Source organism: Theropithecus gelada, chromosome 2 (assembly GCF_003255815.1).
Source record: "Theropithecus gelada isolate Dixy chromosome 2, Tgel_1.0, whole genome shotgun sequence".
NCBI lineage: Eukaryota > Metazoa > Chordata > Mammalia > Primates > Cercopithecidae > Theropithecus > Theropithecus gelada.
This window is the reverse complement of record NC_037669.1, coordinates 97,609,746-97,623,399: the sequence shown is the minus strand read 5'-3', so window position 1 is coordinate 97,623,399 and position 13,654 is coordinate 97,609,746. Positions and strand designations below refer to the sequence as shown.

At 49.3% G+C, this 13,654-nt stretch overlaps 1 protein-coding gene across 1 annotated transcript in view; it reads right to left on the bottom strand.

Moving 5' to 3' along the window:
- Positions 1 to 13,654, bottom strand: part of CCDC13 (coiled-coil domain containing 13) — a 64,796-nt gene that overhangs the window by 27,339 nt on the left and 23,803 nt on the right. Inside the window, exons 6-10 of the mRNA XM_025374877.1 lie at positions 12,774 to 12,890; positions 11,441 to 11,545; positions 8,508 to 8,669; positions 5,001 to 5,177; positions 779 to 985 (exon numbers count right to left, since the gene is read on the bottom strand). Coding sequence (XP_025230662.1) covers positions 779 to 985; positions 5,001 to 5,177; positions 8,508 to 8,669; positions 11,441 to 11,545; positions 12,774 to 12,890 — 768 coding nt within the window. The remainder of the gene's footprint in view (positions 1 to 778; positions 986 to 5,000; positions 5,178 to 8,507; positions 8,670 to 11,440; positions 11,546 to 12,773; positions 12,891 to 13,654) is intronic.

Below are 13,654 nucleotides of genomic sequence, written 5' to 3'. Positions count from 1 at the left end.
TGCTTGCTCCAGTGCCAGGCACGGAGGTACCATGGTCTATGCTCCCTCACAGGGAGTGCAGGGGAGAAAACAGGAAAATGACTACACAGTGTGAGAGAAATTTGGCTTGGGGCTGCATAGGGAGTTAGAAGAGTGCTAGGAGGGGCACACAACACAGAACAGGGGTCCCAGGGCTTCCTGGAGGAGCTCCTGATTGGTAAGACCTAAAGGCTGAGGGGCAGCTGGCCAGACTGAGGCTGTGCGGGAGGAGAGGAGGGAGTGTGCTTCACGCTGCACACAGCCCTGGAGCGCAGAGCAAGCGGTGCTATGTGAGGAGCTGAATGGTGCCTGTGTAGCCAGAGTGTGGAGAAAGGGGAAGGGTGAAGAGAAGATGCAGGATGGGTGACAGCAAGAGCTAGTCACGTGGTGCGTGGAAGCTGAATGAAGTATGGTTTTCCTTCTCTCATCCTGCCGCTGGAGCTACTGCCACCATCTTGAATCCTGAGGATAAAGCCACAGCTGGAGATGGGAGAGGGTAAACTGGAAGGTGGCTGGGTCCTTGAGAACCAGGTGAGGTCGAGGGTGATAGTAAGCTATGAACAGATTTTAAGTGGAGCAAGGACATAATCAGGTTTGTGTGCAGAATGGGTTGGGGAGCCAGATAGAAGAAGGTGGCCAAAGTGGAGCCAGGAGGATGAAGTCTGGCCTGAGCTAAGGCAAGTGGAAAGAAGTGGAAGGAGCTGGATGGACTTGCCCAGCTTGAAAATGGGTTTGGGGGCTGTGCCAGCGCCCTACTCACGTGCACATTGAGTTGTCCGATCTCCATCTCCAGCTGCCGCACTTTGGCCTCCCGCTCAGCCACCATGGCCCGCAGCTGGGCGACTAGGCTGTTGCTCCGCTGAGCCTCGCTGTTCAGTTGCTGGTCCAGGTGGTGCTGGGATACTCGCGTCTTCTCCTCCTGCAGACTCAGGCTGCCTAGGATCTCCTGTAGCTGCTTCAGCTGGTCCTGGGGGGCCAGGCAGGAGGGCAGGTGGAGTCAGTCATGGCCCACTGGGCAGAGGAGGACAAAAACAGACTGCCTCCCTCACCCCAAAGTAGCCTGCAGGAACCTAATAGTGGGATCCTGTTCCCTCAAGAGGCAGGAACACCTTCCTTGCCTGCCATCAGGGGGTGTCGAACCAGGCAGGCAGGGACCATGTACTTTTCCTATCCTCAACTTCCTTCTCTGAGTTTGGGGTCAAGAAGATCCAAGGGGCTCTCAGACAACAGAAAGCAGATCAGATGGTGACACCTCACCCGGTGGGAGAGATATTTAGCTAAAAGGAAAGCCTGATCCCGCTTGGCTGGGAGACTGCCCTTGGAGGCAGTACCTGGACCCCTGCCAGGGATCCGTTATCACCTGACTGAAGCCCCATCTCAAGGAAATGCCCTCAAGGAGACTCCTGGGCAAAGGCTTCCTGCCTGGGGCCAACAGAAAGGACAATGTCAGTGATTTGGAACAGGTGGGGGCTGTTTTCTTCACCTCAGAGTGGAGGAAACTGAGGCCCAGAGAGTCCAAGGGCATATTGCTGGTGAATAGCATGACTGGGGCTAGTTTGCAGCTCTCATCATGCCACCTTCAATGACAAAGAATGGTGACATTCAGGGACCCCAGAGGACATCCAGCCCTGCAACTTATTTTTAAAACTGGCTGCTGAGCCTCAGAGAGGGGATGCAACTGGTCTATGGTCACACAGTGAGGTACTGACAGAGGCAGGCCTAGATTTCAGGTCTTCTGTGCCCCGCCCACCACCCTGTCATGTAAAGTGATCATGAACTAAGGTAGGTGCCTGAGCCAGCACCCCCCAAACACCCCAGCCAAGCCAGACACGATCACCCTCCGGGGCCTGCAGGCACAACTTGGAATCTGACACCAAACTTTGGTGCCTCAGGTCCCACAGAGAAAGGTCCAAGCTGTAGGGTTAGGAAAGCAGTATGGCCTTATTAGTCAAGGAAGTTTTTTTTGTTGTTGTTGTTTTATACTTAAGTTCTAGGGTACATGTGCACAACGTGCAGGTTTGATACATAGGTATACATGTGCCATGTTGGTTTGCTGCACCCATCAACTCATCATTTACATTAGGTATTTCCCCTAATGCTATCGCTCCCCCAGTCCCCCACCCCCTGACAGGCCCTGGTGTGTGATGTTCCCCGCCCTGTGTCCAAGTGGTCTTATTGTTCAATTCCCACCTATGAGTGAGAACATGCGGTGTTTGGTTTTCTGTCCTTGTGATAGTTTGCAGAGAATGATGGTTTCCAGCTGCATCCATGTCCCTGCAAAGGACATGAACTCATCTTTTTATGGCTGCATAGTATTCCATGGTATATATGTGCCACATTTTCTTAATCCAGTCTATTATTGATGGACATTTGGGTTGGTTCCAAGTCTTTGCTATTGTGAATAGTGCTGCAATAAACATACGTGTGCATGTGTCTTTATAGCAGCATGATTTATAATCCTTTGGGTATATACCCAGTAATGGGATGGCTGGGTCAAATGGTATTTCTAGTTCTAGATCCTTGAGGAATTGCTACACTGTCTTCCACAATGATTGAACTAATTTACACTCCAGCCAACAGTGTAAAAGCGTTCCTGTTTCTCCACATCCTCTCCAGCATCTGTTGTTTCCTGACTTTTTAATGATCACCATTCTAACTGGTATGAGATGGTATCTCATTGTGGTTTTGATTTGCATTTCTCTGATATGACCAGTGATGATGAGCATTTTTTCATGGGTCTGTTGGCTGTATAGATGTCTTCTTTTGAGAAGTGTCTGTTCATATCCTATGCCCACTTTTTGATGGGGTTGTTTTTTTCTTGGAAATTTGTTTGAGTTCTTTGTAGACTCTGGATATTAGCCCTTTGTCAGATGGGTAGATTGCAAAAATTTTCTCCCATTCTTTACATTGCCTGTTCACTCTGATGGTAGTTTCTTTTGCCATGCAGAAGCTCTTTAGTTTAATTAGATCCCACTTGTCTATTTTGACTTTTGTTGCCATTGCTTTTGCTGTTTTAGTCATGAAGTCCTTGCCCATGCCTATGTCCTGAATGGTATTGCCTAGCTTTTCTTCTAGGGTTTTTATGGTTTTTAGGTCTAACATTTAAGTCTTTAATCCATCTTGAATTAATTTTTGTACAAGGTGTAAGGAAGGGATCCAGTTTCAGCTTTCTACATATGGCTAGCCAGTTTTCCCAGCACCATTTATTAAATAGGGAATCCTTCCCCCTTTCTTGTTTTCATCAGGTTTGTCAAAGATCAGATGGTTGTAGATGTGTGGTGTTATTTCTGAGGCCTCTGTTCTGTTCCATTGGTCTATATCTCTGTTTTGATACCACTACCATGCTGTTTTGGTTACTGTAGCCTTGTAGTATAGTTTGAAGTCAGGTAGCATGATGCCTCCAGCTTTGTTCTTTTTGCTTGGGATTGTCTTGGCAATGCGGGCTCCTTTTTGGTTCCATATGAACTTTAAAGTAGTTTTTTCCAATTCTGTGAAGAAAGTCATTGGTAGCTTGATGGGGATGGTATTGAATCTATAAATTACTTTGGGCAGTATGGCCATTTTCATGATATTAACTCTTCCTATCCATGAGCATGGAATATTCTTCCATTTGTTTGTGTCCTCTTTTATTTCATTGAGCTGTGGTTTGTAGTTCTCCTTGAAGAGGTCCTTCACATCCCTTTTAAGTTGGATTCCTAGGTATTTTATTCTCTTTGCAGCAATTATGAATGGGAATTCACTCATGATTTGGCTCTCTGTTTGTCTGTTAATGGTGTATAGGAATGCTTGGGATTTTTGCACATTGATTTTGTATCCTGAGACTGCTCAAGTTGCTTATCAGCTTAAGGAGATTTTGGGCTGAGATGATGGGGTTTTCTAAATATACAATCATGTCATCTGCAAACAGGGACAATTTGACCTCCTCTTTTTTTTTTTTTTTTGAGACGGAGTCTCGCTCTGCCACCTAGGCTGGAGTGCAGTGGCCGGATCTCAGCTCACTGCAAGCTCCGCCTCCCGGGTTTACGCCATTCTCCTGCCTCAGCCTCCCGAGTAGCTGGGACTACAGGCGCCCGCCACCTCGCCCGGCTAGTTTTTTGTATTTTTTTTCAGTAGAGACGGGGTTTCACCATATTAGCCAGGATGGTCTCGATCTCCTGACCTCGTGATCTGCCCGTCTCGGCCTCCCAAAGTGCTGGGATTACAGGCTTGAGCCACCGCGCCCGGCCGACTTCCTCTTTTCCTAATTGAATACCCTTTATTTCTTTCTCCTGCCTCAGTGCCCTGGCCAGAACTTCCAACACTATCTTGAATAGGAGTGGCGAGAGAGGGCATCCTTGTCTTGTGCTGGTTTTCAAAGGGAATGCTTCCAGTTTTTGCCCATTCAGTATGATATTGGCTGTGGGTTTGTCATAAATAGCTCTTATTATTTTGAGATATGTTTAATCAAGAAAGTTTTTATAGTCAGATAAACCTGCTTTGAACTCAGTTGTATGGTCTTAGATGAGTTATCTAATGAATTTGACTCTTAGTTTCCCCATCTGCGAAGTGGGATTAAAATATATAATCCTAGAAGGTATCTTGGGGACTAAGCATTATAACATGCCCAGAAGGGGAAGGGTTCTGTGCCACCACAGAGACAAGAACTGGTACTGGCTCCTCTTGTCCCTTTCATTCCTTGCTGAAAAATAACCCAGGGTATAATCCCACCTCCTTCCCCCAATACATTTCTGTCTCTTTTGGGGTCCATAGGCCTAAGTGCCTTGTGCCTGGTACTGCTCCATCACTGCCCTCAGGCAGCCTCCCTGAGCTGCTCCTGTCCCTGGGGCAGGGCTTTGGTGCTGGGGGCCATCTGGAGGCAATGGGCTTTGGGGTTACACAGGTGGCATTGAGGGGTGAGTGAGGGCTCACTCTGGCCATGGCTGCAGCCCATCCTTTGGGGAACCAGCCCTGGCTCTTGCCCTGCCTGAGTGGTGGGGCCATACCATGAGGGCATCGATGAGCTCGTCATCATGCCGGCCCTTCTCCACCAGGGTCCCCATCTGATTCTTGAGGGTCTTCACCTCACTCGACAGCAGCTTGTTCCGAGACCTCATGCCCTCAAACTTCTTTTTTAGCTCTTCAAGCTCTCTCTGGAGGCCATCCCGCTCACTGGCAAGTTTCTGTAATTAGAAAGTGAGGGCATGGGCAGCAGGGCTGTGTGGGACCTTGGCCACATCTGCTTCCTGGCTCCTACTCAATGGCAAGGCCTGGGGCTGGGGGTGGGGGTGCTTGTTGAATGCCACAGAGCAAGTCACTAGAGCCAGGGCCCTGACTCCCAGCCCAGGCCTCTCAGGGATATCAGGTGGCCAGCAGCCTCCCACTCTTGCCCTGGCACATGACAGCACTAACGGATGACAGCACTCCCCACCTCAGCCTGAGACACAGGCTTCCTAGCACATGAGAGGAAAGCCGCCGGCCAACTGCATGTGTCCTCCAGAGAGAACAGCCAGTCCTACCCCTAAACCCCACCCTGAGCAGGGGAAAAGAGAAAAGCCATACTTTAGAAAGAGTGCTAGGCTAGGTTCCAACTGCAGCACCTTGCACCACCAGGAGCTAGAATGAGAAAGGAGGGTTGTCCTCCCACTTCCTCCATGATCATTTGGCACAACCCTTGACAGCACCTTGCTTTGCCAGCTACCAACTGGAAACTCACATGCAGTGCACATCTTCAGAGTCTCTCATTCACTCATCCCTTCATTCTCAAGTGTTTCCTGAGGGCCTACTCTGGGCTTAGTGTTGTTATAGGTGCTGGGGGACAGCAAAAAGCAAAACAGTCCTTGTCCTCAAGGAGCTGATAATCCTAATGGAGGAGACAGATAATGTCAAATAGGGACAAATACTTGAAAGTAGGAAACAGGAATAGTGAGAAGGATATGGTCAGGGAAGGCCTCTCTGAAAAGGTGGCATCTGAGCAGAGATTGAAGGAGACGAGGGGAAGAGCAAAGGCCCTGGGGTAGAAGGTGTGTGGCTGAAGCACAGTGAGTTAAGGGGCAGAGGCTAGATTAGTCAAACCCATAAAGACAAGATGCAGACATTGAGGAGGAGCTTGGGCAGTGGGTGACATCACCTGCTTGAGCCTGAGGGTGAACTGTTGCTGGAAAAGTGTTTTCATATCCTTGATGAAGTGAATTATAGAAATGTAAAACAAGTAAAACATGAACCCTTTTCAGGGAGGCAGCCATTACTCACCTGTAGCTCTCCTGCCTACACACTCCAGGCTCTCATAGATGCCTGGCAGAGGGAATGCATGCAGGAAGCTGTTTCCTTCCACCCACCATTGCAGCTTATGGTCAGCCCAACTGTTCAACATAATCTGTTCTGCACTAACATGTAAGTCCAAGCTAGGTGAATTTCAAACCCAACATTTCCAAATCTCAACTCCCTTTCTCCTCTTGAACCCACCCTGTCTCCCTTACCCACCCACTATACTCCCTAGCAGTCCTTTATAACTCTTCCTCCTCATCTCTCTTCCAAGTCCAATCTGTCCTTGAGCCCTAGAAAGTCTGTCCTCACTGTCCCAGGTGTCTGGCCCTTCCATGACAGTCCACTGTCTTGGCAAAGATCCTTGGTCATGTCTCCAGGATCACTATTCTGCCTTCCATTCCTCTTCCAACCCATTCCTCCTCTTGCTCCAACCATGTGACCTTTTCAAAATGCACAGTTGACCACCTCCCTCCACAACTTAAAACCCTTTGGTGGGCTGGGTGAGTGGCTCACGCCTATAATCCCAGCACTTTGGGAGGCCAAGGCAGGTGGATCACCTGAGGTTAGGAATTCAAAACCAGCCTGATCAACATGGTGAAACCCCATCTCTACTAAAAATATAAAAATTAGCAGGCCGGGCGCGGTGGCTCAAGCCTGTAATCCCAGCACTTTGGGAGGCCGAGACGGGCGGATCACGAGGTCAGGAGATCGAGACCATCCTGGCTAACACGGTGAAACCCCGTCTCTACTAAAAAATAAAAATAAAAAATTAGCCGGGCGAGGTGGCAGGCGCCTGTAGTCCCAGCTACTCGGGAGGCTGAGGCAGGAGAATGGCGGGAACCCGGGAGGCGGAGCTTGCAGTGAGCTGAGATCCGGCCACTGCACTCCAGCCCGGGCGACAGAGCGAGACTCCGTCTCAAAAAAAAAAAAAAAAAAAAAAAAAAAAAATTAGCCAGGCGTGGTGGCTTGTGCCTGTAATCCCAGCTATTTGGGAGGCTATGGCAGGAGAATCTCTTGAACCCCAGAGGCGGAGGTTGCAGTGAGCTGAGATCACGCCATTGTACTCCAGCCTGGGCAACAGAGCGAGACTCCATCTAAAAAACCAAAAACCCTTTGGTGGTTCTCTACAGCCTTCAAGATACAGGCCAAAAGTCCTCGCTGGCATACAAAGCCCAGCAGGCCCTGCCCACCTCTGTGGTCTCACTGTTTCCCTCCTCACAGCTGATGGTCTAGAGCGCTGGGAGGTGCAATGTGGTCATGGTCACAGCATTCCTAACATGGGGCCTAACCCAGAGTTGGTGCTCACAGGCAAAAGTCTCCAGATGAAAAGGCAAGGCCTCACTGTTAGGTAGCTCACTGCCAGGGCCACTAAGTGGGCCTGTTGTATGGCCTGCCTGCACCTCTTCATGCTGCTTCTGCTACCTTCTTTAAAGTGGGCCCTACTCCTCACTCTCATTGCAAGTTTGGGGAGGCTAACTCATCCCCTCAAACCTTGAGGCAGGTATCTGAAGCTTGACCAATCAAAACACCCTGTACTCTTGGCCACAGTGATGAGTTCAAGGATGGCCACATAACCTGGCTAGCCCAAAGACACTCAATTCTGGGAATTTGATGGAACTATTGTGAAAGAGAAACTCTTTGTCTGTAGAGGCTGTATTGGAGAAGTGCAGCTGGGACCACCCAGGGTCCCTGTGGAAAAGAGTGAAGCCAACCCAGGAGAAGTTGCTGAGAGTAAGGCCCCAATCTGCACCTGAAGCTAGGCCACCTCTGGATTGTTCATTTACATGGGCCAATAACTTCTCTTTGTTGCTTAAACCTGGTAGAGTTAGAGTTCTGACACTCCTAATGCAGCCAGTGAGATGCGGCCCCTGGTGCTGAGTCCAGCCTGCCCACTTCTTTCATCAGCCTGGAACTTTCCTTCTTCAAGCCCCATCTAACCCTATCATACTTTTGGGGCCGTGGCCCTCCCCTTCTCCCTTTTACAATGAGAATTTCAGGTACAGCACCTCCAAAACAGCCAGGATGGGACCACGAAAAGTTCATTAAATGGGCTCACAGTGAGGTCCCAGTCAGGCAGCTCAGGTTGGTTTGACAGGACGTGAGGAACATGCAGAGGTGACTCAGGTCCACTGCCTAGAAGGGGTGGCTCAGACTTCCGACCACATGTGCCTCAGAGCCCTTGCAGGCACCATCATGATCTCTCCTTCCTACATACCTGGTTGACCTCCTCACTGGGCATGCGTTACCTCCAAGCCTTCCTGTTTTTCCCTTTCCAGGCTGCGGATCCTCAGCAGGTTTTTCTCCTGTGCCGACAGCTTCCTTGGGTCTGGATAGACAGACAACTCATCACTGCCTGTTCCCACAGACTGGCTCCGGGACTGGCCCAGTTGCTTCTCAAGCTCGCGAACCTGAGGATGGTAAAACTCATTGTTCCACAATGGGTCTGCAGTCAGCCTCTACTACTCAGAGTGTGATAGGAGACCCCATGGACTGAAGGTGGAACCACCTCTCTAGATGGCTGTGGTAGCCCCATCTGAGGAGGACAACGGGTGGGGGACGATCTGAGCTGGCATCTTGAGCAACACATTGGAAGACACCAGGGAAGTTCAGCTTAGAAAAAAGGTGAATGACAAAAATCACCCTATATCTGAGGGGCTGTTTGAGGCTAGGAAGCAGACCTGTGGCCCCAGGAACCAGGGAGGGATAGGATGGCAGGTCTCAGTTCAAGAAAGAACTTCCTTATTTTAGGTATTTATTTATTTAGAGACAAGGTCTTGCTCTGTCGCCCAGACTGGAGTGCAGTGGTGCAATCATGGCTCACTGTAACCTCTGCCTCCCGGGCTCAAGCAATCCTCCCAGTTCAGCTGCCTAAGCAGTGTATATATATATACACACACACACAAAATGAGACGGGGTTTCACCATGTTGCCCAGGCTGGTCTTGAACTCCTGGGCTCAAGCGATCTGCCCACCTCAGCCTCCCAAAGTGCTGGGCAAGGAGGAACTTTCTAACAGACAGACCACCTAAGACTGGGTGGGCTCCTCGGAAGATGGCGGTCACTTACAGGAGATATTGCAGAGGGGAAGGCAGGGTTTGGAAGCAGAGAGACTGGCTCAAAGCCTCACAGACTGTGTGACTGCGCACAGGTAACTCTGAATCTCAGTTTCCTCATCTGTAAGATGGGACTAAGAGTACACCCTGCATAACACTGTTATGAGGATTCAGTATCATGAAGTTGTCTGAGCCTGGGAATCCTCTGAGGTTCTTCTTGGACTGACAAATCTTGGTGGTTACTTCAGATCAAAAAACTAGAGCTCTAGGGGAAGGGACTTAGAATCTGCATTTTAAATGCTACAGGTGATTTTTAGGATTAGGTAACTTTGCAAAATCCCAAGATGGTCTAGGTGAAGGTGTCAATACAGCCTGGCACACGTGGGCCCTCAGCAAGTGGCAGGTAGATGTCATCCCACAGAACAACGTCCTTATCACCCTTATAACACTAGGGTAGAAGCAGACAACTCCTAGGATCCTTCTGACCCTGGTTTCCATGTCAACACAACCAAATGACAAAACAACGTTGGTAAACTTGAGCCAGGAAAGGAAGCACAATTCGCTAGGCTCCCTGGCAAAGGGCAGGAGCACAGCTTTGAAGGCACCCATCAGTGCCCTCGTGTGGCGCTGTGAGGCAATTCCATTTAATCATTAAAGAACACTGTTACCTTTAAGAATTTGACATACAGGGCTAGGCACGGTGGCTCACATCTGTAATCCCAGCCCTTTGTGAGGCCGAGACGGGCGGATCACGAAGTCAGGAGATCGAGACCATCGTGGCTAACACAGTGAAACCCCATCTCTACTAACAATACAAAAAATTAGCCGGGTGTGGTGGCGGGCGCCTGTAGTCTCAGCTACTCGGGAGGCTGAGGCAGGAGAATGGTGTGAACCCTGTAGTCTCAGCTACTCCAGAGGCTGAGGCAGGAGAATGGTGTGAACCTGCGAGGCGGAGCTTGCAGTGAGCTGAGATTGTGCCACTGCGCTCCAGCCTGGGAGACAGAGCAAGACTCCGTCTCAAAAAAAAAAAAAAAGAATTTGACATACAACTTAATGACAATAATAAGGAAGTTGTTTTGTGCTTATTATGGTCAGGCACTGTCCTAGGTGCTTTAGAAATGTTATTTTATGTCACCCCATTTCACAGGTGTGAAGACGAAGACATAGGAAGATGAAGGGGTTTGCCCAAGGTCACAGAGTTGGCACACCAGTGGCCAAACGTAAACTCAGGTCTCTCGAACCCCAAGGCCATGCACTATCATCTATTAGCTTCTTGGAGTTTTTCCCCCTTTATGTTGGCTTCAAGGATCTCATGGGAGACACTGAGGATAAAAGCCACTGTGACACTTTAAGTCCCTGGGAACAAGAGTGATATGCTTGGCAAATAGTGGCAATCACACACCTTCTCACATGTTTCTCAGTTTGAAGGCACAAAGGGAAAAGAACCACACCTAACTTTTATACAGTGCTTCCTCCATGCCAGGCCCTGTGCTAAGCACTTTACAAGTATTGACTCAATTCACCCAACAATCCTGTGGGGTAGGCATCGTTATTATCCCCATTATACAGATGAGGAAACTGAGGCACAGAGCTAAAGGAACTTGCTTGAGGTCACACAGCTGATGAGTGGAGAGCTGGGATTTGAATTTGAGCAGTGTGGCTCCAGAGCCCTTGCTGTTAGCCTCTTTTGGTATGCTCCAAAATATTCAGACAATAAAGAGGGAGACAAGGCTAAGTTTTTATTGGGTAATTAAAACTTTCAAAAGACTACAAGCATCTGGACAAAACTGGAAAAAGCTTACAATTACAACAGTCACGCAAATTTACATAAACTAGGGGAAAAAAGATGCCTGGAGTTAAATAAATCAAACCAAAGGCGTTGGCATTTGTTAAGCTCCAGTGCCTGGCATGTGGTAAGTGTTATATAAGAGCTTGTTCATTAAATAACAAATTAGAATCAGGCTAGTTGGCGAGAAGGTAAAACAACAGCCCTGCACGAGTGCACTGTGAGACCTAAAGGTCTTTTTTGGGTACTGTGTGCTTAAGTCTCTATGGGGGTCAGGGCAGGTCTTTCTGGGGCATTTTAAATCCTTTGTTCAGGCCAGGAGAAGTCTGGTGACTCACCCACCTTGCTCTGCAAAACAAGAATTTGTTGAGCCCGACCCCTCCAGGTCCCTGGTGAGGATAGGAGTTGCTGGAGATTGACGTCTTCCCCAACCTCGCTGGCCAAAACCTGAAATAAGGCAGGGCCTTCAGTGTGGCCAAAAGAGAGGGCTCCACCAGACCCTGATGCTGCTGCATATTTAGAGGCATATTCAGAAGCAGCCTTCACCTACACAATCTTCTTCCCATCTCAGAGCATAGCCCTCAAAGGTCAGTTTACCATGTCCCAAGGGCAGCTCTCCCTGGGAAAGTGGTAAACCCATCATCCCTGGCATTTCTTGGCAATGCTTAGAGCCGCCAAGAAACTGCCGGCAATTCCCAGATAGGGCCCCTTGCTCTTGACATATTCTGGGATGACTGAACCACAAAGCTGACCAACACCTGCTTCCTTAACCCATTCACCTGTCACCTAGAGCTGAGCTAATTCTGGCTATAGGAAATACATCGCCACAGGACCCGGGCCTCTGTGAAAAGCCACAGACAAGTGGACTGCTGAGTACAGCAAAGGTGGGCTACTGAATGTCAGTTGGGGCACTGTGGTCCAAGAAGGGCCCAGCTTTGTGATTATTGAAGTGCAGCGCTCAGGCCCAACGTCAAGGCTTTGAGGCAGAAACAATACACTCCAGCTTGTGACCTGGGCCCCTCTGAAGCCTGTCACAGAAACCTGATCCAGCGTACCAAGTCTCTGGCGCTTGTTTCCACAATAGAACACTGTTTTGGAAATCTTGGCCAGTCTGAGTGGTTCCAGCAGGGAAGACAAATGCCAGAGAATTTGCTATGTAAATAAAAATAAATAACGAACCAGCTGGGCCTGTGTCCCAAGTCTGAGCATTTTCCTTTGAAAGGGTCCTTCAATACACAAAGAACCTCTTCATTTTCTGTTACAGACAGCAAAGCAGAAGGCAGGTGCTGGCAGGCTTCCAAGTTAAGTAAGGGTGACATTAAGGGGAGACCCAGGATCTACTGGGGCACAAGTTGTGCAGCGAAGGCTTAATGGACTCTCCCTGGGTGGATAGCACTGTCCTCCTCAGTCTAGAGCTGGGCAGGCACCACAAGGGCATCTATGCTGCGGGGGTGGGGGTGGCAGGCTCAGGTAGTCAGCGACTCTGCCCACCAAACGGGTATGGACCAAGGACTGGCGGGAGGAAGGACTGGATCTGGAGCCTGACCCAGAGCAAGCAGTGTGCTCATGGGGCTGAGCACTCACAGCTCCAGAATGGAATCCACTGTGCCAGCCGTGCTCTTCCCAAGTCCAGCCCCAGCCACACAAGAAGCCCCAAGCCCTGGCTCTGAAAGACCTTCTGTGCCATCCGCAGCTCCTGCTTCACAGACTGGATCTGGTTGCGGAGGTCACTCATCTTCAAGTTGGTGGCTGCCAGCCTGTCCTGCAGGGCCTTCACCTCTGGGGTCTCTGGCTGGGTGGGAAGGACAGGAGAGAAAGTAGTCATTTATTGTCTACATGGGAACAGGAATCATAGCCCCCATTTATCCAAGTCTGTGCCAGGCACTGTGCTAAGTGTTTGACATGGAGTAACTCATTTAATCCTCATAAACCCCTGTGAGGTAGGTTCTCTTGTAAGCCCCTTATAGATGCAAAATAGAGGCTAGTGGAAGGTAAGTCCTCTACTTGGGCTATCTGGTTAATAAAGGTGGAACCTGGATTTGAATCCTGGCAGCTTAACTTTGGGACTGAGCTTTTTGCACAGTGTTGCACACACACATGGGTGCATGCCTTACCGTACAGGTGAAGCATCTGGAGAGAGCGGCAGGCTCCACGCCTCCCAGACACTTCCTGGGTGTGGACCCTCTGCTGTGCTCAGAGATTGGCATCACAGCTAATCCATCTTCACTCAGAATAAAGAGGAAACCACCTTACTCCCAGAAGACAAGCCCAGCGTGGCAGGAGAGCCACAGCATCCTAATTCAGGATCCGCCTCTCCCAGATTCGTCAGCTTGGGCCTTGGTTTTATGACAGCTGAGGGGCCTTGGGCTCTCTTTCCTAGCAGTGACCACTGTAATTTCCAAATGTTCATCTCTGTGGCTTGAAGAACTACAGCAACCATGAAAACTGCCTGCTGGAACTCTTAGCAGTGTCTTTTTTTTTTTTTTAACCCAATGTTTTATTTAAACTATCTGGATGGAAATTTTTCTTTCTTTTTTTTTTTTTTTTTTTTTTTTT